This window comes from Amphibalanus amphitrite, unplaced genomic scaffold (genome assembly GCF_019059575.1).
Source record: "Amphibalanus amphitrite isolate SeventyFive unplaced genomic scaffold, NRLGWU_Aamphi_draft 000286F_arrow, whole genome shotgun sequence".
NCBI lineage: Eukaryota > Metazoa > Arthropoda > Thecostraca > Balanomorpha > Balanidae > Amphibalanus > Amphibalanus amphitrite.
In genome coordinates, this window is record NW_024881781.1 from 607014 (window position 1) to 634949 (window position 27936).

The 27936-nt window shown below is 49.0% G+C and overlaps 3 protein-coding genes across 4 annotated transcripts in view; 2 read left to right on the forward strand and 1 right to left on the reverse strand.

The window, feature by feature from the left end:
- The window catches only part of LOC122387407 (rhophilin-2-like), a 74722-nt gene extending 63881 nt beyond the window's left edge, over nt 1–10841 (forward strand). For both annotated transcript variants that reach the window (XM_043377573.1, XM_043377574.1), the window contains exons 6-14: nt 25–149; nt 5891–6067; nt 6648–6825; nt 7094–7232; nt 7893–8027; nt 8370–8564; nt 8896–9122; nt 9471–9620; nt 9923–10841. In XM_043377573.1, the coding sequence (XP_043233508.1) occupies nt 25–149; nt 5891–6067; nt 6648–6825; nt 7094–7232; nt 7893–8027; nt 8370–8564; nt 8896–9122; nt 9471–9620; nt 9923–10156 (1560 nt within the window). In that variant the 3' untranslated portion in view covers nt 10157–10841. The remainder of the gene's footprint in view (nt 1–24; nt 150–5890; nt 6068–6647; nt 6826–7093; nt 7233–7892; nt 8028–8369; nt 8565–8895; nt 9123–9470; nt 9621–9922) is intronic.
- A 1243-nt stretch (nt 10842–12084) lies between these two features.
- On the reverse strand, nt 12085–21295 carry LOC122387409 (flavin-containing monooxygenase FMO GS-OX-like 2). The gene is made up of 9 exons (XM_043377576.1): nt 21007–21295; nt 19802–20008; nt 19317–19464; nt 16761–16894; nt 16335–16435; nt 14689–14765; nt 13914–14061; nt 13258–13421; nt 12085–12864 (listed from the first exon to the last, which is right to left on the reverse strand). Exons 2-9 carry the CDS (start codon nt 19999–20001, stop codon nt 12520–12522), a joined length of 1317 nt encoding a protein of 438 aa, XP_043233511.1. The 5' UTR covers nt 20002–20008; nt 21007–21295; the 3' UTR covers nt 12085–12519.
- A 120-nt stretch (nt 21296–21415) lies between these two features.
- Nucleotides 21416–27879, forward strand: LOC122387410 (28S ribosomal protein S17, mitochondrial-like). The gene is made up of 5 exons (XM_043377579.1): nt 21416–21623; nt 22757–22897; nt 23486–25998; nt 26992–27185; nt 27576–27879. Exons 3-5 carry the CDS (start codon nt 25888–25890, stop codon nt 27742–27744), a joined length of 474 nt encoding a protein of 157 aa, XP_043233514.1. The 5' UTR covers nt 21416–21623; nt 22757–22897; nt 23486–25887; the 3' UTR covers nt 27745–27879.
- Nucleotides 27880–27936: the final 57 nt, after the last annotated feature.

Below are 27936 nucleotides of genomic sequence, written 5' to 3' on the forward strand. Positions count from 1 at the left end.
ACATCAAATCTATTCTGCCCGCAGGCGATGCGCACCCCTCAGAGGAACCAGAACGGCCTAGCTCTGCTGTTTGAGTATTACAACCAGCTCTACTTCATCGAGAGACGCTTCTTTCCACCGGATCGCAGCCTCGGCATCCACTTCGAATGGTGAGTACACGGTGCAAGCTGCACTTTTCGGACGGCGTGAATAAGATCTGCAGGATGCATCTACCCTCTCAATAGCTAAAGGCTGTGTTTGCCACTCGCTAGAAGCAGGCATGGATGCTGTGAATGGTCCGGTCACGACTAATTGAAACATGCTTACGTTCAACATGAAGCGTCATGAATGCCCACATTCCACCTAGTCACGTACTGGCATGGCCTTGCATACCGACATACCGGAATCCGGGTCTCGAAGGGCTGAATATGATTTAGAAGTGTTCGACAGTCGACATACCTGACACTGGTGGCATGGGAACACACCCTGTTTCACCGCCCCTATACCATGCCTATCGCCCAATAGCCTCTTCACGTCACCCTTACCATGGCCTCTCTATTCGACTGCGCCTGTCGGCGTCGTGGCATCTCCATGCCGCGGCCTCGCCTGTCCTGGCAGACCCTCCACATTCTCAGTTCGAGTGGCGAATGTTATAGCCGCGGAGTCGGCGTCATGCCTCGCTCCGCCCTGCGCCGGGCGTCTGCGAGCATGGCCTTGGCGTGCACTCCAGGCTGTAATTAGCTGTTGAGCGGCACTCCTGGTCTAACGAACGCCGCACCGCGCTGCACCACCCCTCCCACACGCGGACGTCGACCCCGCGAAGGGCGGACAGGGGCGGGTTTTCTCGTGGTGTGGGGTTTCGACAACCCACCGCAGCCACGAGTTTTTACTCCACTACCGAGCAACGCACAACCGTGACCGCTCGGCTTGGCTTTCATCGCATCCTCTGTCTGGCCTTTGACCCGTGACTCTCGCTGTGTGTAGGCTCTTCCCGCGCCTCCCCACCGCTCTATCCTCTCCCACCGCCATGCTACTTTGCAATGCGGCGTCCCCTCCGCTTTAACCCTTACCTGTTTCTACACACTTCCGGCCGCCGTATATACGACAGCTGCAGGGCGCCGGAGGGTTCCGTTCGTGACTCGAACACCCAACGGCCGTGAACCGTGTGACCGTGAGTGGGACCGGAGCAGCTGCTGTCTGCCGCCGGGAGACTCGTGCCGGCAGACCGTCCCCACCGGCCACCCCTGTCAGATCCGATCGGCTGCCCTTGCTGCACCTGCACTGTATTCGAGCAGCAACGGCCGGCAGCGAGGGGCGGCTTGTAGAGGTCGAGCGGCAAGCGGCAGCAAAAGGAAGTACGGTTTCTCGGAATGCCATGAAGACCGTCGGCGACTGGACACTATCGCGGCCCCAGCGACTCAAAAATGTCGCGGTCTCAGACCAATCCGATCAGGAAGAGACACCCAGTGATTAGAGGAGGGGTGTTCGTCACCAGACTGTGATACTGGAAAGTGTTGGACCGGTTTCACTTTTCATGCTGGGTGACTGGTCTGAGTGGCGGTGGGATGCCGCTGGTAGGTGCCCTGTCACTCGTCACCGTTCGCCGGGCGGTGGGCGGTGACGCTGGGAGGTGGGCAGGGGGGGGGGGGCGGTGGACGGTTCTGTCACCCGCCAGGACTGTCTAGGAACGGGGTGGTGTTTCTCACATGTGCCTAATTGCAGTCTCTGGCCTTCCTCTCGCTCTCGTCAGTGATACCGGTTAATGTCGCAGGACGAAATACTCTGTATCCAATTGAAGTCCATCGAACCCTTTAAGCATATACAGGGTGTCCCAAAAGAAAGGTCATCATTTGTTTTGGCCACACCGCTAAAAATACGCGATGGATAGAAATAAATAGGACATCATATGAAAGAGCATTTTATAAAATTTTATTCTGATATACATATGAGTCAATACATTGGCTCGTAGCCCCACATTTGCTGCTTTTCTACATGGCTACCATTTCGAGCCGCGTGCACGAATAGACTGCGTTTTACTTCCTCCACTATTCTGGAGCGATTCTCTGGTGAGATGCCGCTTATGTTTGCTCGGAGGGATCATCCTTTAGTTCTTCCCGGCTCGTTGGGTTGTCCTAAAAGACAACCTTTCCGTTGTGTACCCAGAGAATAAAAATATGAAGGTGTAACGTCAGGTGACCGCGGAGGCCATTCAATGGCGTTGCCCTGACTGAAAATTACGCGATCTCACATCCACTCTCGGAGACAATGCATAATCTTCAGGACGGTGCAAGCATAGTCTCCATCCTGCTGAAACCACTGCTGGTTGATGGTGTCGGTACAGCTGCGTTGCGACGAGCGGAAGAACCACTGGGAGGACTCTCGGCCACCTCTCTTGATTTATTTTCACCCGATTCCTGCTGTCGTCCTCAGGACCTCGAAGCACAGGTGCCTAAGTATACATGCCCTGTGCGTACATTATACCTTTTTTCTGACATTTTACCGGTTGAGGCGAAACTATGCATGAGTTCAGAGATAGGGCGAGCTGATAGGGTCTGCTTAGGGCCGAAAACTGGGCGGTATTTACCCTTTGTTTTAATGACGGACCCTCTCTAAGAGTTGAATTTCGACCTTCTCAGTTTTATGCCTACTGCTCGGTGTAGTTATGATCAAAAATGGTTTAAGCATGCAAGAAAATAATTTTATGGATGTACCTTGCACGTGTTAAAATTGGAAGTGATTCGGACTCTTACTTCTCGAGATATTTAAGTTTTAAATAATGACCTTACTTTTGGGACACCCAGTATAAATTAAAGAACATCGTCGGTCTGAGGCCAGTGACCTTCTGTGACCGACCAGTGACCCATGGACCTTTCCTTGTTGCCCACGGTGACCCGATGTCTCTCCATGGTCACAACGCTCACGTCTCACCACCGAGCGACGTGATTCGGTCACATTTCCATGACCAGTTCGTTGCCATGCTACCTTCCACCGCACGCTGTGTCACCCTCACTTGTTCAGTGAGATTCATGGACTGATATTTGGCCAGTTGCAATTCTAACAGGGGACTGCAATTTGCAAGCTTCAACTGTGGTTCTTACTAAGCTTGCAGCTGCCAAGGTCTGTCTCAGTCATGTCCGTGTGTTATCTGATCAGAGCTAAGTGGCTAGTGGTTAATGGACTCCACTTCCTCCACTATGCACAATAGTGAGCGGTGAAAAGTACTTCGATAGAACGTGCATACAATATTGCCGAGATCCGGATCCACATCGTATGGCAAATATGAAGGTGTAAAATACTCTCAGGGAAAGCCGCAGACTGGCCGTTTTTCTGTGCTTCCCACACAGTCCCCACTCGAATCGTGACCTCATGGATCTCGTTTTTGCGCCCACCGTTCGACGCTCCCGATATGGATGTTTTTTGCGGACATGTTTGAGCGTTTCGCCGCCACGTTGCAGGCCGGGTGGCGGCCCGGTCTGTGTCGGCAGCTGCCCCGTCCGTGCCCCTCACCACCTGCTGCCCGCTGCTGCTGCTACGGTCTCCCCACCGGCCGGCGGTCGTTAGTGGCGCTGGGTGTCGTTATGGCCACATCGCGTGCCGGAGGACGAGCCGATGTACCCGCAGCCCTCAGCGGCTGCAGCCCACGATCGCCGCCCCGGCCCGGGCCTCCGCCAGCCGCCTCCGCCAGCCGCCTCCAGCGGGGAAGGTTTCGACGAAAAGCAACAAAATCAGCCCGTTTTGGTATCTTGTTTGGTGGTTTTACAGGAGCTGTGCACGAAGAGCTCGCTGCAACAGAGGACATGTTCGGTTGACATTGGGAATAGGTTATTAGTAGCGGGAGCCATCGCATTGGTGGTAGATACCCGAAGCCGACGATGCTTCTGGTGATGGTGTATCGACATGTGTAACGTTGACGAGCGATCCGTCCCCTGTTGACGGACGACCCGTCTGAGTTCGCTCAGAACACACCCCGTTTTGTTGTCGGGTAGTCCGACACGCATCACTGATCACCACACCCCTCTGATGAGGCAGCTAACCAATGTTGACGGGTGACGGGTCTTGGACGGGTCCACGTTGACTGATGACCCGGCCGAGTCAGACTGTAGCCGGCTCCAGCAGACACGAACAGGTCTGAGGTGTCTGGCGACGCCGTCGTTCTCGGCGGCTCGGGGCTCGGATCGGTCGGAGCTGCCGCGGCTGACCCGATTTCACTTCCAGTCGGGCCGCTGACCGGCGCGGCGGGCTCCCAGTACACAGCTGTGCTGCGTAGGCACCTCTCCCGGACGGAACACGATCAGGACACTCGATAACGCAGGTGGATGGATATTCCTCCTCGCACGCACAGAGATTGCGTGTAATACAACACGCAGAGTACCGTATAATTGTCCTTATCTGGCGATCAGATATCTGCAGAGACCGGGGTGGTTAATTAATGCGGAGATATTCTACTAAATCCTCCTTTTGTCCAATTCCTGCAAGTTTTCTAGCTGCACTCTGCCTGAATCTCTGCAGGTATCTCAATCGGATTGCACCCACGAAATCTCGCTTCTCTGCAGTTGCACACTCGCCGCTAAGAGCGTACCTGCGCGGTGAATCACTTCGGCCGCCGAGACGTGATCCCCGTGATCCGTCTGATCCCGGATCCAGTCCCAGCGATTCAGTACCCATGCGGTGAACCCCGATCTCCAATCGGGGAGTCGCCCGAGCGGCTCGGCACAATGTTTACGGCCCATAGCTCCGGCGATCAGCCGTGACGGGGATTTGCATTCCTCGGCGCGAGTCTGTAGCCAGCGAGTTCTGTAAAGCCGTGTTGTTGGTTTCGTTGGGGAGGTACGGGCGGCAGGCAAGGGAGAGAGTGGCCTATGTGGACCGACAGACCCCCGGTCGAGCGGCGGACGGTGCAGCAGGGCCTCCCGGACCTCTGCAGTTACCTGGGTGGCCTTGGGCGCCGGACAGGGGCGGGCTAATGGGGGAGGGGGAGGGGTGCCTACGCTGGGCACTCGATGGGCGTGGGCTGTAACCCGAAACTAGTGACGGCTCGGTGAGCGAATCAACCAGGAATTTAGTGGGAAAGTGAGGACCGTGACCAATGACCATATGATGCTCGTCTATAAATGTCGATATGTGGGAGGCCAGAGCCCGAGCGAAAGGTACTCCAAATGCACGCAACCAAGTTTTTGGATGGCCCATTTTCGCCAAGCTAGTTTAACAAAGTGCTTTCTTGGAATTCTGCTTCAAAGGACTGATAGACTATCATTAAACATATATGTATGATTACGATTAGCATTTCAATGGCATTAAAGATAGATAGGTAGGTACCTACTTTTATTATAAGATCTATGATAGCATGGTATGGTTGTGACTCGTGGCTATAGGTATGCTTATTCGGCCCATGGACTTAATATGACCTCCCATGGGTTCGTGCTTGTCTAGCCTTTAAACCCATAAGCCTTTAATTGAACGTAGCCCATGCAACGACCCAATCCTCTTATGTGCCTATTGATGAGAAATGTTGGCGTCATCCTCCCTGACATCAGCATCGAAAATCCCTTCCCCTGGCTTCCGATAAGACTGTTAACCACAACTCGGTTTATTTTGACATCCAACAAATTCATAAGCCAACAATAACTCATAATTCCCCGCATAAGCTTCGCTGAATCGCTGGTTAACTACAGTTATCCCTATGCATAACAAATATGCTTCCCAATAGTGTCAGCCTTGTCCTATTTCTCCTTCCTTCCGCTCTCCGTCCCCAACGCCCCCCGACCCCTTCTCTGGCGACCCTTATCCCCTGTAGGCTTTCGATGCTGCCTGTCCCCTAGCCCATCTCACACCTCTGACTTTCTCTATATCCCCGCCGCTGTCATTTAGGTACTCCAACCCATCTCTGACCCGACACTTCTGTTATCCACAGGTACGACTCACTGACGGGCCTCCCCAGCTGTCAGCGTACAGTCGCCTTCGAGAAGGCCTCCGTGCTGTTCAACATGGCGGCTCTGTACAGTCAGTTGGCAGCTCGCCAGGAGCGAGGAACCCAGGAGGGTCTGGACAGCGCTGTGGACAGCTACCTGAGGGCAGCAGGAATCTATAGGTGAGGACTAGGGAACGGCTGGGCTGGGCGTGATGGGATGGCGATAACAGTGGTTTGAAGTCAGAGACGGAGATTAGCGCATTGATAATGCATTTGGCGAACAGTGTTGACCAACTGGTTGGGTAATGACTAACGTTTCTACACACCCGCATGTTATACAATATGAGTTCATGTTTTTGTTGAGGTGTATTTGTTGAAGCGTTTAATATGTCCTTGATAATTATCTATTTCTTGTCTTGCCTGAGAGCCATTACACACACCAGACACCTGAGTGCAGCCCAGGTGTTACAAGACTGCACCTCCGCCGGGCGGTTGCAGCCTTGTGTAGCCTTGGCCGTCACGCGGGGTGTCGCCCTATCACCCGGCATCTCATCAGACCGGCGTGACACTCGCGTCACGCGGGCTGTTCCAACACCGACAGTATCACCAAATTCACGGCGTACTCGGCCCACCCCGGCCGTTCCAAGTTCCACCGCCGACCGTATCACTGACTTCACTCGGCCCACTCCACCGCGAGCGACACCCCACCCTACCGTTCGTGACAGACAGCTTACTAACCCTCATTCCCCTACAAACACAGGTACATCCTGGAGAACTTCTCGAACGCTCCGAGCCGGGATCTGGACGCCGATGTACTGGACGTGTTGTCGAACTTGTTGCTGGCACAGGCCAAGGAGTGCCTGCTGGAGAAGCTGCTGCTCCCTCAGGAGAAGCTAGACCTGAGCGCTCAGCTCGACATTGGCCAGGAGGCGGCCCAGGTAAGATGTCTGGAGAGTCAGAGTGTGGCGTGTGCTGTTGGGAACACTGAGAGAATATGGAAGCACAGAGCGTGTATGCGGTGACTTGATAATGTTTACTTTTAGTTGCCAACGCATTTACCACTTGTGGACTTTTCACGATAGCCGTACTTCACATGAGATAGAATCATTTGGATTGTCAATCGGCGAAGTTGCACGCGCATCATGCCTTCTTCCCTGGCCTGCCGTTCGTAAACACGCAGGCGTAATGTTTCGCTGTTCTCGCCAGGTTTCGGAGACCTACCACCGCCTGCGGGAGCAGATGGCAGCACCGTCTGTTCAGGAGTCGCTGCCGCTCTCCTGGCAGCAGCTGATCCACATCAAGGAGGTCTACTACACCGCCCTATCGCACCACCACTTCGGAGTCGGTCAGTACCCGGCGGGTGAAGGAATTCCTCAGCCCGTACCAGTTTTCCTTTACACATCGGCATGTGTCGTTCGTGTGGAGTAGTAAAGAAATCTTGGTTCGTGTGTATACGGGTAGCTGTTCCGTGGCTATTGCTACACATTTCTTGCAGTCCACTATTGTTTACACGGCCTTTACCCTGTCACAGCGACCTTGGTCTGAGATAACAAGACCAGGTGCAGTTGTCGCGTGCCGTGCCTGTGTATGCCGGAGCTCAGCGGGCGGGGCAAAGGCCAATCGGTCCATTTTCCCGTAACGTGCCGACAAGAATGGGGAAATAATTATCAATTATCTCGGCAGAACAATAGCCGTGTTAGGCACGGTTCAGCCTCTTGCAGGGTGGATTACTGGTTGTTGGGGAGCAAATTGTTTTTAACTTGTCGTTGTGCTCGTGCTCCTGATTAGAGCTATCAGTGTGAGACTGTGCAGCCATTCCTGATCAACTAATTTGTATATAAATACATATTAGTAACATAAGTAGTAGTATAACGAACACAACATAATTAGAAGTAAGATACTAAGTTGCTGTCTGCCAGATAACGTCACGTATCATTCCCATCCGTCCTCCACATAAGGAGCTGCTCTAACTCTGCCACCAGCTAACTCCTCTGTCCCCTCACAGGCCTTCTGGAGCACGAGGGGCCGCTGACCCGCCGGGTGGCCGACACCCTGCAGCTCTCCCAGCGGGACCGGGAGGGACAGCTGCTCAGCGTCGAGCACAAGGTGCCCAAGAACACGGCCCAGAAGGAGTACCTCGGTGAGTGACCGGAGTGTCTACGTGGTTGTCAACCATTAATCCCGTTAATGGTTGATTCGGAGGGACACTGAATATCGTAATAAATTGAAATTGCGCATGATAGGATTGCACGCGTTTTTTAGCGACATGGACTTGTAACGGCATGGCGCCTAGTTGTTTTTATGCACGATGAGCGGTATAATAGGTCTTCGGGGAACCGATGCCCAATAGCTGAACGGTGGTTTTGCATTAGGCCTATGCCCGATCGGACACCAAATTGTACCAACAAAGCGTTTGAACTCGTCATTCCAGCCTTATCGCGACCTCGCTCCATAACTGAATACCCTCCCTCCACTTCTCCAGCCAAGTGTCACCTGCACGAGGCGATCGTGTTGCACGAGGAGGCAATGCGTCTGTACCGGATGGCCCGGGAGCTGAAGAAGAGGGAGATGCTGCACCACGTGCTGCGCCTGGGGCTGGACCTCAGTACCGAACAGTACACCCTGCTGCAGCGGGAGGACGACTTTGACGAGCCCGTTGATCCGCCCGTCATCACAGGTAGGTGGCGCCGCCGGGTGGTAGTAAACGGGGCTCTTATAATAGGGGACAGCGGATACTGGACTATTTGCTGGCCAATCTTTTTAGCCCATTCCATTATTTGTAGCAGATGTCTTCTGTTGCTTACGTAGGAAACTTTCATACTGGTTTTTGTTGTTTGGGAGTCTGGGACATGTCCCTAGCGCATCTGTGGGCGATGAAGGGGTAGAATCCGAACTGTAACGGCCTATTTTGTATATTTCCATGGCAACATTCACTGGAAGCAGTAACTTTCACGACTTTTGGCAGCTCTCGTAGTACCTAACGCCCTCCCTCCGTCTTCATTTGACAGGCTCCTCCAAGTACCAGCTGTCGCTGCAGGCCCCGGACTTCAGTCGGTACCAGGTAGCGGACCTGTTCCGCAGCCTCGGCCCGGTCGAGGTGTTCTCGGCACACCACCACTGGTCCGCGCCCCGTGCTGTGCACATCGAGAGGAGAGCCGGCGAGGGGCTCGGCTTCAGCGTCAAGATGGAGGCGCCCGTTGTGGTGGTGGGAGTGGAGCCGGCCGGCCTGGCCGAGGTGGGTACGGGGGTGGAGAGTGGCGGGGACCCGCAGGATATAGATAGTCAGTAGTCATGACGGCCGGTAGGAAAAGATGCCTAGTGCTAGTAGGTCTAATGATGAATTGAACACCAAGATAAACAAAAAATCACTGACGGTATTTTGCTTAAAAGTCATCAAGAAATGTGTGTGGGTTACTTCAGCCGTTAACTCACGGTGGAGTTGCAACACTAGCGATATAACGCAGCGAATAACCATTTCGCTACGAGTCTCTGTCGTAGCCTCTCCTCACCGTCATCCCCCTCATACCTTCGCCTTACACCATCTCGCCATGTTCTCCCACTCACTCCCCTATCCCTCCCACAGCGAGTCGGTCTGAAGGAGGGCGACTACATCGCCGGCATTGACGACGAGGATCTGAAGTGGGCCAGCCACACGGATGTGGTGGCTCACATTCGGCGGGCCGGCTCCCAGTTTACGCTGCACATCATCACACCCATGGATAAGACGGAGCCGGTGAGTGGGCAGAGGTGCAGGGGCGGGAAGAGTGACGGAAAGGGGTTGTTGGCGGGAGTCACGCGGGAGTTATGGCGAACTTGACGTTTGTGGGGTGTTTGGTCTTATTTGCATTGTCTTGCGCGTTTTTTTCTTGTGTGGTGGATTCCCATGCAGAAGTTACGCTTCACAAGTAGCTTTGAGAGTTACTGATGTGCTTGTGTTTTGTCCTGTTGTCTTTTCTCATAAGAGAGTCTTGCTTTGCGTCCCAAATGTACGCTCATATCTGCCTCCCTGACCATCCCTACCTCTCTGTTTGACAGACCCCGGAGCCGCCGCGGCCACCGGCGCTGCCGCCGCTCTCCGACAAGACCTGGGGCTCGCTGTCCAGCTCTGGCGTCAGCTCCGGTGTCTCCAGCCGAAAACCCAGTCCAGCCAGCAGCCTGGCCAGCCAGAACAGCAAGGGCTCGGCCAAACGGCACTCGTGGAACCCGTTCAAGAAGGGGCCGCGCTCCGACCACCCGGAGCTGTACAGCAGCAACGTCGTGCTCCGGTGAGGCGCCGGTGCCGACGAAGAAGCATCTGTACATACGTCATCGCCCAATCGTTTGTGTGAGTGGCCGCGAGAGAATGTGCCCGGCGGCTACTTTGGGTCGCTCGCCTCTGAAGCGAGCTGCCTGTAGGTGGCAGCGCTGTCGGATCTGCAGCTGTAGGTGGCGGCACCGTCGCGCCGGTCGGCGCCCGCCACAGGCCAGTGTGTGAGCTCGTGGAGCGGGCCGAACAGCTGAGCGCGGGGCCGCTCAGCGCCGCTGGCCGTACGAGGCCGGCCTGTGCAGCAGTGTGCTATCTTGCCGGCGGCCAGGAGGGCTGCCATATGAAGGAACTGTGTCCGTTGGATAAGTGTTTCCCAGTGACGCGATGTGTTGACATTTAAAGGAATTTTATCATGGTTGATAGTGAACCGTCATTTTAGTGTAATGGTATCAATTATCACCTGATGATTATGTGCATCAACCAGGGGCCAAACCACCTCACGCGAGTGCGTGTATGTGCGCGAGTGTGCGAGTACAATGGTGTGTAATGTATGACTGCTCGAGCGGGTGTGATTGTTATCGACAACAGCAGCTGAGTGTGAAAGTTATGCTATTGTGATATTTGTAATCGCCAGCGCTATCCATCGGACCAATTCAGAGGTCCGCTGTAGCTGAAATGTGTATATTCAATAAATACGTGTCGCATCTATTCGTGTTTGAAGATCTAGGGGCTGTGAGAACGACAAACCCGATGTGACGAAGGCTGACTAATCAACATGCAGAAGAAAACTGACTGGTAAATAACAAATAATTCATTCATCGATCTATTGCACCACAAGCGAGGACGTCAGCCACTCAGAGCTGATAGGCTTCCAAAACGACCCATATACATTTCATAGGCCTTCAGAATCTGTCATCACCTTTCGATTGGAGTACTGTTTTCTAGCAATCAGTATATCGACGGCTGCACTAAAATGATCATCTCACAAAGGTACAAATTCAAACAATTATTGTGACACGAATCACTGCGCTGGCACCAAGGTATTAAGTATTTAACTAGACCAACGCTGTATTGGCACGGCTGGATGGGGTGATATTACGTCCCATAATGCAACAGTCTCACAAGTGCCGTCGTTCTAACAAAACCGACCTTCGTGTGTAACACACGAGTGTATGTAACACAAGCTTAGTCTGTAGTCTACTCTAAATAGACTGAATATTTATAATTCTATAAGGCACGGTTCAGTCACAAACCGATTAATTTTCAATGCATGTGAATCATGCAGAACTGTGAATATACAAATATGTACCCTGAGAACGGCACAGGACATGTTATAACACATATTGGCTGCGCCGCTGACGATTCAACGACGCCTGAAAATGTTACCGATAAAAGCTCAATACCATTGCACTAGCTAGCACAGGAAGCAGCTGCTGCATAAACAAAAGCAGCTGCGATATCAAAATCACTTCGCCTCTGGATAAATCTGGCTCTTGAACTGACTCAAACGGTCCATACAAAAATAGCACATAAGCTCTCACAGTTCACACTTCCACATCACATCCACATCTATTATTGTTGGACAACGGCATCGCTATCGCCTTGGTTAGCACCAAAAAGCATTAGTAATGGACATTGGACAGCCTATCACAATCAATACAAACCAGTAACACTAAACCCCATCCTAGGCTGCTGCACACAGCACATCCTAACTCGCCAAGTTTTAAAGGGTGGGTACCGTTCTAAAAGATCATCTCAACTTAACCACTAACACCAATGGGCACCTTTACGACACTACTTGAGCGCTACCTCAACAAGCGTTACACGAGCACAGACCATACGAACGTCATTCTTTGTCCCAGTTGGCTGTCAGCTATGCAGAACTTGGCTATGGAAAAAAAAAAACTGAGCGATCGCTATCTGGCTTACTTGGCAAGAGCCTTCTTTGTCCCTGAATGCCGCAAAACAAAACCAGGAGGCTTGCTTGCGTGGATCAAGCACAGTACCTATCCCAGCTGGAGTGCGATCAGTCCCTTTTGATAATGTAGCAGTGCTTGAAATGCCCCCCTTTGTTAAAATGCACCCACCGGCCACCACAATGCAGCCAATTCTTCATTCAATCATCCTCACAGCGCGCCACCAACAGTGCATCGTGTAACCCCGTCCTGTCTGAGTGTAACAGCTCCCCACTCTAGCTAGCATCCATCCCATTCCACAGAGAACTTTGTCAGCCCATCGCTCGGAACTAGCAGTTCCTCTCAATCTCCAACAACTTAAAACACCCTTCCATTAAAGCTAGCATTCATCTTTCCTTTCCAACAACTTACATTCATCCCTTCTTTGAGAGCCGAGCTTATTCCGTAATCTCTAACAGCCACCCCCTCTTTCAGAGCTTACTATACAAATCATTCATCACCTCATCTGTCACCTCAACAAACGAGTCGGGCCCGGTGATCCTGAACGCCTTGTCCTTGTAGCCGGAGAGGTTGTGACACCTCTGCACGTGGACCTCGTCATAGAGCTCCCTGACAGCCGGTGGCATCGGCGCCGTGCCAGACATGGCCGCTAGCTCGTCAAAGTACTCCCACTGAAGGGGGCCGAGGAAGTGAGCGTAGCGCCGCGGCATACCCATCTCGAGGCGACGCTGTAGGTCCCGCACAGTGTCCTCAGTCATCTCGGCACGGGAAGGTAGCTGCAGCCGCCCCGTCAGACTGGCCAGGAAAAACTGAACCTGATGGAGGGATGAAAAAGGGGCGTCAACTGCCTAGGAAAAACTGCAATTGGTGGAGAGGAGGGACGGGCAAATAAAAGACGATAAGGTTTTTTCTTACCTGTTTGACGAGCATGTGTGAAAGGACAACACTAGCTTTTTGTGGCAGGGTTATCGAGCCACACTAACCTAATTGTGTCACAAAGGGCACAGTCTCCATAACTTTATTGGTATGCTTACACGACCGAAAAAAAACAAGTTTGTACCCAGATAGTAGTCGGGAAACGTTACTTACACAAATCTGACTCCAAAACAGCAGGAACCCTCGGGCTAATCGATTCATTCATGTAGATCATAGATGGGTAAGTCACACTAGCATGTCTACTGTCGAAGGTCTGTGATCCCCCGACTGACCTGTTTGTGGAACAGCGGGAACGGCAGGACGACCGTGGGCAGGCCGACGAACGCCATGCGCGGGTACTCGGTGTGCACCAGGTGTTTGTAGAGCGGCCGAACCTGGCGGTCCACCACTGACACACCGCACTCCGGCGACAGGAAAGGAAACACAAACTCGTAACCTGGAACAGGGAAACGGTAACTCGTAACCTGGAACACGGAACGGGAAGACAAACTAGTACCCTGGAATTGAAACACAACCTCGTAACCTGAAATGGAAACACAAACTAAGTATCGTAAACTGGAACGCAGGAACACAACCTCGTAGTTGACGTTGTACTTAACAATAATATAGGACGTCGCCTAGCACATTACTTCATCTAAAATAGTTCAAAACTCCCGGCATCCCTAACCAGTGCTGGAAATGAGGCCGCTTTCTGGATAAGTTTCGTGTGACTATTAACTTTGCATCTCGACTGGGGCGAGCGGCGAAAACAACCGCGACCCTGAGTGGGTCCCGAAAGGCTAAGCGTTGCAGCTGGACGGGATTAACCCGGGAGGAGAATAAAACGCCGGGACCAGAAAGCGGCCTCATTTCCAGCACTGTCCCTAGCCCCTTCCAGACCAAAGCGACCGTTACCCATCCACTTCTCGTTTCCCAACCCCCAACTCACCTGTGCAGAACATGAGTACATCGACCTCGACCCTGGAGCCGTCCAGCAGCACGGCCTCACTGCCGTCCATCCGCTCAATACCCACCGTTTGGCGCATGTTGTCGGGCAGCGTGGCAGGGAACGGCGGCTGGTTGTGCGCCAGGTACACCTGACGACGGGAGAGGGTGGTCAGAAGAGAGGGGAGGGAGGGAGGGAGATGGAGAGAGAAGAGAGAGAGAGAGAGAGAGAGAGAGAGAGAGAGAGAGAGAGAGAGAGAGAGAGAGAGAGAGAGAGAGAGAGAAGAGAAGAGAAGAGAAGAGAAGAGAAGAGAAGAGATAGAGATAGAGATAGAGATAGAGATAGAGATAGAGATAGAGATAGAGATAGAGATAGAGATAGAGATAGAGATAGAGATAGAGATAGAGATAGAGATGGAGAGAGAGAGAGAGAGAGAGAGAGAGAGAGAGAGAGAGAGAGAGAGAGAGAGAGAGGGACAGAGACAAAGACAGAGACAGAGACAGAGACAGAGACAGAGAGAGAGAGAGACAGAGACGGCGAGGAAGAGAAATGTTACAAATAAGTAAGCAAAACATAATTGAAGGATTCTGCATTAGCTGGTTTAAGTTCTAAGCCGAACAAATTCTAGGCAAACCAGAATGATATTCGTGAATTACACAGCCGAAATTCATATTCACAGGCTAAAATACTACCCCTTGATTTCTTTAAAAGATTAGGAACGATTCCTAGTTCATCCTCTTAGCCGTTTGGGAATTGAATCGACAACATTTCTGCTCACCTGTTTGGCCACTTTGGAGACCTCCATGGAGATGTCGATTCCCGACGCCCGGCCTCCCAGCAGAATCATCTTCTTTCCTAGAGAAACAAGACAACAAAGGTTCAAGCTGGCAAACAGGCGCAAACGCTGAAAACGTGATGATATAAACAGTAAACAAACACGCTTGTGAGTGGTTAGCCAGTAGCTAAAGAGCGGCATAAAGACGTCGGTGATCGAATTGCATAACCCAAGCGGTTTTAGCATATTCAGGAGATGTGTCGTTGACTATGTGGGAAGCCGCTAAATGTGCAGCTGCTCTTCGTGATTTTAATGATTTTGTCATTGTTTTGTGTTGTATTATTATAGGTAGGACTTCGTCTTTAAATGGGGTGTCCCCGTCGACGATGACTTAAATAAACTAAACTAAACTAAGTCGAATGGCTGCTAGCCGCCCAAGAAGTGCTCATGTACGCGGTAGTGAGTGTACTACACCTGTCATCGGCTTCTGATACCGCCCGTATAGAGATTGCAATCCCGGGATCGGGATCCCGGGATCTCGGCGGGATTTTAATCCCGATCCCGATCCCGAAATTCCGCCAATCCCGGGATCCCGAAAAAAACAGTTTTTCACCATAAACAGAATGCAGCCGCTGCACGAGTCTTGTTTGCACTCTGCATGGTGCTGCGTGACATAAAGCAGATAAACTATTTAGCTGGCACCCCGTATTGGTCGTCCACAATCGACCGTGTTGTAGCTCCCGGGTATCACCCACAGCGGTTAAGCCGCTTAAATACGTACGAAAAAGGATCCCGAACGCCAAAAAAATTGCAGTATCAGCGCTGCAACATCTTTAGGCAGGATCACAGATCGTTCAGCGATTCTGACTTGCCTGTCCGTGGCCGGAACAAAAGAGGTCATCAAGACAAGTCTTTGAGCTCGTGTCGCAGAAAAATGTCACAGATGTCACGCAAGTGACGGCAGAGCTCACTGATTCAGACGTTGAAGACAGTAGAGTGGACTTGGAGCTCTCCCAGTCAGTGACTCTGCTCTCAAAGCGACTTTCGAGCAAATTCTGAGAGACATTAGTGATGAAAGCGGAACCGGAAGGAGGTGAAGTGACCAAGCGACGCCTTGAAAACATTGTGAAATAGGGAGCTGCCAAATTTGGCGTACACTGCTTGCGAGTTTTTAAGTAGGCAGACAGACCAGCAATGGCTTAAAACTGTCGCGCTAACTACGAGTAGCGCAGACGAAGAGTGAGTGAGGCGTGGATGTGCTGGAACCCGTCTAGTAAACGTACTGGTCGACGCACAGTTTTATAAAGGCCAATTGGGAATAAATACTTATGCTAATCAAATCGAAACGTTTTCTTTGCAAATTCAATCGTTTTTAATGCAAATGACATGGTCTAAGGATGGCTTTTGGTTGCCTCTTTTTTGTGGTAAGCTAAAAGACGCAAAATATGTCCGTAGGAAATCACTCTTACGACATTTAGTGACAAGACCGGGATCCCGGGATCCCGAAATAAAAACTTTCGGGATCCCGGGATTGGCAAAACGTTCCGGGATTGCAATCTCTACGCCCGTATTGGTACAGGTACAGGGCTCTAATAAACGCGGTAGCAGCTGACCAGTGTCTCTACACCTCTCTACTGATGACATATCACCTGTGTACGGCTCCGGGAAGCGGTAGTCGTGACTATGTAGTACCTCTCCCTGGAACTCCTTCAGTCCCGGTATGTTGGGCACGGCCGGAACCGAGTAGTGACTGGAAACCGGAAAACAGCAGGTTACACCTGTCTTCCGACGTGATAATTTTATCACGACATAGTGCGTATCAAATGTTATCAGTAAAGTACGATGGTTATGTTCAGGCCTTACAGTATTTGCTTACATTCTGCAATGTATTCGTGCGGCAGCTCTGAACATTAGTTCGTAAAGTGCATTAAGAAAAAACTGAAAATTAAGTCTCCTTAATGCAGGAAATGAGCGAAGTAATGTCCGATATTCAGATGCATGAATTTCGGCACAGGTGGGACACACTGGCTTCTGAACTCCGGCAGGTTCTACTCCTCCCTTCTGCGGCAACTCACCCGTTGCACACCAGCAGCGCGTCAAAGTGTCGGTTTTCGGCCGCGCCCGTGGTCAGGTTACGAGTGGTGATACTCCATCCCGAGCGAGGGTCACCCACGCTCAGAGGGGTCACCTGCTCCACACGTGTCTCGAACTGGGGAAGAGTGAGGGACGGGGTAGTGTGAGAGTGAGTGAGTGAGAAAGAGACATGGTAGGAGAAAGAGTATTTTTTTGTTTTGAGCTGCCAACTGACGCCTCTGATTGCCAGCAGAGAGAAATTAAAGAATAAATGAAAAAATGTTACTGAATTGAGAATAAAAACGAGACCAGTGGAATCAAAAAAGTTTCACTTCGATCTACTTGAAGCTTGAAGTCAACATGTCATTTAATGACTTTACAATTGTTGTTCTTATCTCGCATCGGTCTATGTTTTAATGAAAGTGTAGCCGAAAAGAGCAAACGTCACTGCTAATGTCATCCCAACTTCCCAAGTTGCTTCTCAATTTAAGCTGCAGGGCAATGGTGCTATGCAGATGCATCTGTTCATGAACGTTCTGGATAGTAACATCTAGGGTATCCACAATGCCGAGAATCGTGACTCAACACATGTGAAAGCAGCACCAGTTCACATATCCATTTCATTCAGATGAGTAAGAATACCGCGATTCGCACGCTCTCGCACACGTGTGCCCAGGTACGATATACGCAACGTGGTATCTCATATCACCTTATCGGGCCAGCGATGCGGACATAAGAGCCATGCCCCCCGGTCGACAACAAGTGCATAAAAAGCAGCTTAGCTGAGGTCACTCGAAACGCACCTTACTAGCACGGTGCGGCGAGGTGTGAACCGAAATAAAAGCTGATGAAATTCGCCGCGATACGCATAGAAATAAGACAAAATACTGAGAGGCAACAAAGTAATCAAGTGGGGTGAGTGGCTTCTGACAAAAGATTCCAGCCCGAATCACGACGCAAACTTACTACGCATTGTATACGCAGCGGCCAGGTCAAAGTCCAATTCAGATGACTCGCAAGTCGCAGAGGATTTCCTGTATCTGATTTCGCAACAACTTGCAGTTATCAATGGGAAACGCCGCTTTTCAACGACGCTGTCGACTTCTAAAAACGTTAGTAATATTGCTCAGCGTTATATAAGCCGCAACAGTCTCATCTCACTCGTGGAAAAACAAAGAACGAACAAAAAGCTACCAGCAATAGCACCAACTCAAGTCTCAGCTATGAGAAGCAAGGCATATGAATCAATGACTTGCTGTTCTGAAGAGGTACTCGAGATAAGAGCATACATGTTTTACTGAGTCTGTTTGAGTACAAGAGAGTTTAGTCCACCGAGTTTATGCCTGTTTCTTCAGGCCTTTGGTGAATCATCTGGTGGAAGGTTACCCTTACCTTTTTAACCGCGTCGTGGCATTGGGGGTATGTTTGTTTCTCTGTAATGTTTTCCTTTTTCGCGAATATCTCAGCACCGGCAGCTTTGGCACGTCTTATAGTACCGTAAAGTGGGGCTATTTGAGACAGTGGGGCTATTTGAGACAGTATTTAAAATCGCTTTAAAATGAAGATCGTTTGATTTTTGTGTGATATTTTTGCTCAGGGAGGTGTGGGATCGAGCAGTAAATCGCCTGAGCAAAACATTAAGCATACGTTTTAAGTGGTTTTTATTTTATAGCAATTTTAAATACTGTCTCAAATAGCCCCACTGTCTCAAATAGCCCCACCTTACGGTACATATATCACATCCGCATATCGTTCAATTTTACGTCTTTTGCCCTTCGAATGACAAACGGTTGGCCTCTGGTCAAATGTAATGACGCATTTGCGAAAAGCCTTAAAATAGCCATCGAAAGCTTTTTTCGCGACATGATTTTATATGCCACTCAACGCATGGCGCTATGTGGTCAAGAAAGAAACGTTCACTTCACCAGCAGCTAGGACGTATTAATTTACGACTACCACCAGTACAGTACAGTACAGCGTCGTTATCAATTAGGCATGTACTATATACTCATTACAAGGATACAGAAGAGGCTACTTTATAGAAATATCCACAACCAATCACATACTTCATTACATTTGTGTCTGATGCCATTAGCTAGACGCCCTAGCTGAGCGCAACGCAAACAAAAACGAGGTGTTGACCTGTAAGAATCTTGGTGTTGACAACGTGTGACTTAGCTACACTGGCATAGAAAAAGGCTTTAGGTTTATCTGTTACTCTTTTTGCAGGCCCTTGGGCTAACATGCAATCGGAACTAACAATTCAAGAAAAAAAGCTTAGCGGGTTCACTTATCGGTTTCACCGTAAAAACGTGGGAGCTAGGGTAATACGATATTCACAAATGAACTTAAAAACCATCAAAATCACTGGCACTTGAACTTTTGACTGTGTCAGATCCAACAGCTTATTTACAAAGACCAAAGAAACAAAACGATGTTAGCGACCTGGGAAACAGTTCACGGTATATCCAATAAAGCAAGTTATGCCAGCAAATTAACGATTCATATTACTTTCTGATGTTATACCTCGCAGATAAATGTTTGAAAGTCAAACTTACCGAAATGAATCGTTCCAAGTTGAACTCAGACGCATAGCTGCGCAGGTAGTCGAGCACTTCTTCGTGGAAAATAAACGACTTCCCGTTGTAGCTTGTTTCCTTGAATGGAAAATCTGGAAAGCCCATTACCTCTTTGGGCAAATTCGTTCTGCAAAGGGTCAGGGTAACAACTGTAATAATACAGCTGACAGTGAAGGAACTGGGGCAGCACAGCATGTAGGCATTACGTAATTGTAAGCATTGTAAAGGATCGAATGGCACAAAAAGAGATGCTTCTTACGTGCTTCTTACCAAGGACATAGCTACGTAAAAGCCATGATGAATTAAATCACGGAATATCCTCATCACTTATCTCCGAATTGAACATCATACATAGCAATAACCTCATCCCTATTCCAATTCACAGGCCACAGGCTGAGTCAGGAAGCCACCTCATAATTCAATACGAATCCATCCTGAAGGCACTGTGGGCACACCATACTCACCGAAGGTTTCGGTACATGCTGGAGTGGATGGGCAGCCCATGGCGATCCTTTCCGACCTGGTCTGTGTAGACCCAGGTTCCACCGATGGTAGCCGCCTGCTCAAACACCACGGGCGGCGCGAACACGGCAGGCTCGGCAGACAGCAGGCGGGCAGCCACCAGCCCGGCGGCTCCGGCCCCAATCACTGCCACCTTCAGCATCGCTGCTCTGTGAACCAGCCATACCTCGGTCACAACTGGGTGAATGAAATACAAATAATGATGGTCAGGCAAAGTAGATCAGTACTCTACATCAGCATGTGTACCCAGCCAGCAATTACCCAGGTTTGGCTTAAGTCCGTTTTGCCCCGGCAACTCCGACTGGCCAGATTTTGGCCGGTGTAAATGGAACGCCGTCGGAACAGGGGGTTCGGGTCGATATGGCTCTATTCTGGCCAGCCAGACTTTGCCGTAACGCTCCCGAGTGGGTGTGGTTTCAGACCACCAACTCCGGCTCAAGTCCGGCTTCCTGCTACTGTGCTGCCACACCCAGGTCCAGCTGTCTCTTAGCTGCTCTGGCTTACTGTGGCTGAAGTACGATTGAGATACGGCATGGCTGATGCTGCTTAAGTCTGGCTGTGGTGCCGTGCGGGCGAGCTCTGGGATCCTGTGTCAGCTCCAGTAGAGCTCCAGACCTTGTATGTACTTTAACCATAGTAAGGTGCCGGAACTAGCCAGAGTAAAGCCAGATCAAGATACAGTTCATACCAATTTTGCTGGCTGGGTATGAGCTTAAATGGACAAAAAGGTAAATTTTGCCACAAATCATGGCAAAACATCAGTGCAAAATTGTGTGCCAAAGTTCAGAGCATGAGAGTCCCTGAGGCATCTGGCGACTGGCATAGAGTTTGGATTTTTCTGATCTGGCTCTATTATGCACTGCACCCTAGTTGAGTACTGTAAAATGTTATCAACTGAGGTCTCTACAGCACAGGTTCAGTGATAATGTAGGTTCAGTGTGAACTTCAAATGCTTAAAATGCTACCAAAGTTTTACAGGAAAGTGTCATTCAGCAGATTATTACAAAAGCCAAAAATGAGAACCTTAAAAGGGCTATGGCTAAGAAAATCGCAAAAGCTCTAGTCTAGCTTCATGATCAGCAGGCGAAAGTCAAAACAGACAGCAGTAAAAATTGTATGAAATGCTGTGAATTTTATCTCAACTTACCGAAACTGGCAAAACAATCCAAACAAGATCAATGATGATTCAGGCTTGATTCAGGCAATCAAGAGGCGACAAAGATCAGACGACTCTCACAACTTGCCCTCAAGAAAAGAGACGTCCTTGAGAAAAGGTGACTGAAGAGCAACAGCAACCAACAGCAACTGCAACGGTCCCCGAATTGAAATTGAAATTGAGGCACCAATTCCGGATGGACCTCTATACACGACGCGGACTCGGTGCTGACGGGATTGTTTATCTTTTGGCTTGCATAAGCTATTTGGTAGCTTTCACATAAAGGGAAAAAAGAGTGTTGTGAAAGTCATAGATATAAAAGACTAGATGGGACATTGGCAGTATTTTAGTGCGTGCGACTGGCCGCCATGTTTGTGAGGGCGGGAATCTGCGGCGTTGTGTAAACACTACGGGAGGAGGGGGGTATTTGAGACTGATTTTGTGGTATTTTTCGACCGAAAAGTGCTAATCTTTTTTGCTCACGGCATTCTTTGGAATGTGTAGATTGTGGAACAAGTGCTGAAATATGCTTATCTATTGTAATTTGGCTACGTTAGCCTTAGACATGTTGCACTGTTGACGCTGATGAAGAATAGGCGGCACCAAAGGTAGATTTGCTTGGCATGCCTGTTTTAGATTTAATTCAGTTCCCATGTTTTTTTTGTGCACACCACAATCCTTTAATTATTCTTGCATGGATAGAGCATCAGTCATATGATTTTTCACAAAGAAAGCTTACCTAGATAGGTACCAGAACATTGGCAGCGGAAAGCAGACTCATTACCTACACTTGCTTTGCCTGCTCACTTTCTACTGTTGCCTTCAATGGACAATATTTATGAAGTAAGAAGGTTTTATGATTATAGGTTTTAAATAAGTACTTTACTTAATGTCATCAGTTAGTATTAAATAGTAGTTCAGTGCCAAACGAAAAATCCATGCACTATGCCAGATGCCTCGGGGGCTCTTATCCGCTCTGGGTTCAGAGTGCAGTGGCATACCACGCTCACCCTCAACCAAGGCTATATAAACCTTATAAAGGCGATATAAACCCCCTCAACCAGAGCTGATAGATAGTGAAAATGCCAGACGTCGTGATATCTGCACCAGTGAACCGTGTCGCACATTTGATCCCAATAATGAACAGCACAGGGGTGACGTAAAAATGTGCGTTAGTTGGAGCACCTAAACTCAGATTGTCATTACCTAATTAGTTTTCACATTGTAAAGCTTAAACTACACTTCATGCTCTTTTGGCTCACCTGTTATCAGTATCAGTAAATAGGGTATTAGTAAATCTGGCGTTACCATCAATGCTAAGTGCTAACAAGTAAATATGAAGTCCAAGGAAGATAAAAATCATAATCTTACTTGACCTAACCTTACCTACTAACCTAACTAACCTACAACCTACAAACCTCAACCTACATACAACCTCCATACCTACAACCTACCCACCTACAACCTACCAACCTTATATGTGCCGACGGTGGCACCAGATTTATGGATACCCTTATTTGTTAGGTACTTCACTCCACTTCTCATTTTATTTGAAGCTCATTTAAATTCTTGTATTTAAGTCTGTGTAAACTATTATTTTAAAAACCTGATGCTTTTCCATGACTGTAATCTCACTGTTTGATATGTGTATTTTGTAGTGTGTACTGTGTGCAAATCCAGTATCCTACACTTGTATGCTACAGGCCTTGTTTTGATCTGACTAACTGTTAATATGTTTCAGCTTTAAAGACTAGTATCTTTTGAAATTGAAATTTGCCTCTCAGTCTCTCAAGAATCAAGATGCCAAATAGATGTGCAGGATTTGATTGCTGACAAACCAGGGATGAGGCTCAAGAGTCAAGAGATCACCCTGCATTGGCAAGTAAAAGCTACAGACTCTTGATTTTTTATATTGTTACAGGTTATCTGTCACCGAGAGCGATTGCTGTAGTTCAATTTATTGCATCAAAATTGGCAGAATATGACTTCACTGATCACTCTGACGTCATTTACGGCCGACCTATGGTAGCTAACAATTTTTATTTCTATAAAATGTTTCAGATTGATGCAGCCGAAGGTACTGCAAGTTTCGTATTGACACGTCTAGTGGTTTAGAAATATTGCAACAAATATATATTTTAATTTTTTTTCAATATATAAATGTAAATATTTTATTGCAGAAAACAGGAGAGGGGCTCTGTAGAGCCCCACCCTCCAGTCATGCGTGGGTAAAGGCCCATCAGTCACTAAAACCAGAATAAGTGCAAAAAATTATTACCAAATGCCCGGAGACTGCTTTACCATTGCCAACATGTGTGTGTGTGTGTGTGTGTGTGGGGGGGGGGGGGGTGTGTGTGCGTGTGCGTGTGTGTCAACAATGTGTTAACAACAAATACAACACTTGTGCCTGGCGTATGTTAACACTAAACACTATTAGCCATATTTTATTGATACTAATCGAACCTTCCAGGTGGCTGGAACAACCCCAGTGCCGCACAGTTCTGCGGGATATTCCGGCACCTGCTCCACCGCTGCGGCGTCCGGCCCGGCAGCACAGGGAAAGTGGCAGCCCTCGACCCGACCAGCATCCTGGCAGTCGGTCACACGACCAGCGGCCGGGGAGCCAGCCTTACTACCTCGGCCTCCACCACCTCAGACAACGGTGCCACGGCACTCCACATCATCACGGAGCACGACTTCCAGCCTGGGCTGTCGTCTGGTGGGCAACATCGTCACCTACATCGCAGGGTTCGTGGTGAAGAAGGCGCTCGACTCTGTCAGCTGTAGCACCTGTCAGGAGGCCCTGGTGAGCGACATCCAGCCGGACGACATGACACAGCTTTACCACCTCTTCATCATCTCTGCCAGATGAGCTAAGGTGGGGACGGGTTACATGCCTGGGATCTGACTGAGACCCGCTCATACCCTGCCGAAGTGTTGGTGATTTCAGCGGTCAGCTGTCTCTAGCCGGTGTCAGTGAGTCGCGGCCAGCTGCCGCTGGAGTGGGTATCTACCGTCGATAGCTGCTGTGTGGCGGATAGCGTGGATTTGGATGGACACTTCATATTAATGAACAGATCAATGTCTGGCCGATAAAAGACGTATTTTGTCGATGATTGCTTAGTGACTGAGTGGGTCCACTGGCGACCAATGCAGTGGGCGCTGGGTTAACGCCTCGCCTCTTGTGACCGTGTCGATATATAGCATTGTTAATTGCCGATTCGTTGCCGGCCGTCTCTGCTCCGTGGCTGGCTGATCCGGCACAAACTGGTGTTCGTGGCTGAAGGCGCGGCTACAGTTACACTAGCTCGCCACGTGCCTGTGCGACTATCGTCGGTGCTGTCTGCAAGGGCGATGTCGGTGCCTGTAGGGGGCGCGGATTGATTCAAAGTGAGGAATGGGTCATCGGAGCTCGGGTCAGGTCATGTTCGGCTTAAATAAGCGGATTTTGCGATTTGCCGCATCCGGTTGAATTTCCTTGCCTTCTAGTGCATGTTTATGCATTTTACATGCGTTTTTTTTTTTAGTGTTGATGTCTAGATAACGTGCATTTGCCTCGAGGTCAAGGCTGCGCTTCATATGGGCAGTTTTCGGAGCATCTTGCTCATTTTATTCGTAATCCTTAATTATGTTTGCGGATTTGTGCCCGCAAATCATTTTTTTAAAGTAAGATTGACACGGGATTCGAGATCGGCGCCCATAAATACACTTCACATGACCCGCCATGTGTCAAGGCCATCCGAGGTCATCTAAGGTCGCTGACCTTGTATGACCTTATGTGACCCGGTTCGCTAGATTTCGAGATGAGGTTGATTGGGAATGATGTAACCCATTTCGCCGACAGTTCACGCGTTTTGGTCGATTTTATAGCGAAAGATCTCAAACTCCAGTGACTTTACTGGTTCGATTTCCAGTGTTTGACCTGACCTCTGAGTTCACCCGTTGACCTAGTACCCTGAAATTTGGTATCACTGGTTTACTCACATCGCGGACAGCATACCTATTTTTTCCGTTCTTGCTCCGTCGAGGGGCGAACGGCTGGAGTTCACTCCGTTCACCCTGGCTTCCCCTACTCGTAAGACGCTGACAAACTACGAACGGGTGAGGGCTAAAATTGCACTTATTATCGATCATTGTCCATTGCATACTGCATACATAGATATAAAGTATGGTAGCCATAATGGGAAACGAATTTAATCTTAAATTAGCATGCCAATTGCATCTACCTTCGGTGCCGCATATCCTTTATCAGCGTCTTCAGGGCTATATGTCTAGGGCTGATGTAATTACATTACTATAAATACACATGTTTCTGCCCTTGTTTCACAATCTACTCATTCCAAAGAATGCCATAGGTAAAAAAGATTAACACTTTTCGGTCGAAAAATACCACAAAATCTGTCCCAAACACCCCCCTCCTCCCATAGTGTTTACACAGCGCCGCAGATTCTCGCCCTCACCAACATGGCGGCCGCTGCTACGTATTCGCGAGTCGCTCCCGACATGGGGGTGCCCTATCTAGTCTTTATATCTATGGTGAAAGTCCATTTTATTTTTTTAAGAACTCACCGTTTTACTTGATAACATTGGTTAAAACATAAATCCCAAAGCTTTTTTTTGTTTTAGATCAATGTTCACAGTTACGTTACGAACCAGTTTCTCTAAAAATTTATCTTGATGAAGGGAGGTTTCAATGCATTTTCATGGCCTAACATAGTTTTCCTAGCAATACTACCATATCCTAACCGTTTCAATAATAACGCTCTTCAGACATTTTAAAGCTGTAGTAGAGTTTGCTTCGCAAAAAAAATCCCTGAAATTTATCAGACAAGTGGTTCATTAGACAACATATTTTTGTTTTAAGCTGTTAATATGGCCGCAAGACGATTAACAATGTACCTCGGTCAATGTCTACCTTCAAATGTTGAGGGCTTAGCCAAAGTCACGGTTCGAACCCTGAAGAGAGACGAAATACTGAATGCGGTAAGTACTAAGTTGTCTAATTTTTAATGTTTGTAAGTTGCCTTATTTTTAATATTCGTTCCCACTTCTACTAAGCACACACTAAAATATGAAACATGATATTTTCTTCAAGTCCACTCATCTCTTTGGGACTCGTCCTCTCTGCCGACTACCAGTGTGTACCTACTGTGTATTGGTATTGGTATTGCATACCTAGTGGATTGACTGCAGTGGTGCCATGTTGATGTGCTCGCACACTGTCTGTGTTGTCCGAGAAAATGATGCAGGAAAATGCTGCTAGATGTGTTGTAATAAGTGGTCTTATTGCAGTTGTATTTTCACAAATGCACACACCTAAATAGAAATTTAGAAATCTTGCAATACAAAATTCAGCAATAGAACTGCAGTAGAAATGTTAAGCTTGGAATGTGCTGGCTGGTGTAAATTTGCTGCCTAGTTAAGGTTAGAGTGGGATCTGATTCTGATGCTGTTACATTTATTTCTATGCTCTTTACCCTAAAAGCATAGGCTTCTTGATTTCATTTGTTTCTTTGCTTCTTGCTGCAGTTGTCAGTTCAGTTGTCTTGTTAGAACTTTTAGTTGATTTCAAAGTTTGTAATAGAAAGATTGGAAGCACCTGCCAGCTCCACCATTAGTGTTGGATAACCATTGATCTCTGGGCTTTTAGGCTGCAATTTTATTCTGTTGCAGATATCTTTCAGCTAGAGATAAGGAAACTAGGCATCAGTATTAATTATATTAAGTTTTTTTTAAACTTGGACTCTTCATATTTGTCCTCTTTCTTCATATTTTGATGTTTTAGAGCCTTGGTTGTTTAGTGACTTTGTCTTCATCCTACATTCCCCCTTTTTGTCTAGCATCTATTGCTGTTATTTTGTACTTTTGTTGATAATATTGGATTTTATTGCATTTATTTGCCATCAGATATCACATAACTCTATCATTTTGCTATAGCACTGTTGTTCATCTTATTTAACCTGTGTTCGGTGCCAGTTTTTCCCGGAGAACACCACACTGGACGTGCGGGACCCACAGCACCAGTGCCGCGCCGGAGACACCGTGCTCATCGAACAGATGCCCGACGACGCCCTCGGCAAGGTCAAGTTCCAGCTGCTGAAGACGGTGTACCGTTACGGCGACAACAGGGACCCCATCACCGGCAAACTGGTCATGGGAACGGAGTACAGGTGCGTGCGTCGTACCGCTGGGGGTTGAGAGGGGCACGGGGACGGAAACTGAGATGGTGCATTATTCATTACTACACAGGGAAGCACATTTTGATGTCGTAAAATGATTTTGAAACTAGGTGCTTATTTTAATGAAGCTGCGCTTTTAATGTTTTGAATGGCAATTGGCAAGTATCTGGAGACATTCGCGATCATTCGTTGCTTATCGTACTGGCGATCTTGATTGCTTCTGAATGACAGATTGGTGTGATCACCCGAATCGAATCAGTGAGTTGTCACCACGGTTCTAATGCTTTGATTACAACCTCTGCCTTTACTTGAAATGTCAACCCTCGCTTTAGTTCACATCCTTCTTTAGCATGCCACTCACTCTGCTGTTGTACTCCACAGGGAGCACGTGGACCTGGAGGCCCAGCTGGCGGGGAAGGACGGTGGCGTCACCTTCGACTACGAGAGCGCCCCGCCGCGGGGCTGGCAGGAGGGCAAGAAGGACTGGTCGCACCGCGAACCAGAGGTCAAATGGCACGACGACGGAAAGTGGGAGCCGCACCAGTGGTGACTGGTGGTCTCATACCAGACTTTGGTGCCGTCGGGGCTGTGTGTGAAGTGAGGATGGATGCGAGGTATGCTGGGGTGGTGTGTTTTTTAATAGTCGTTGGATTGTGAGGATGTTATATAGTGTATTGCATGGTCATTGTGTTTCTTAAAATATAGATATGCAGAAGTGCGGTGAAGTTTCGTTTAGGTTCGA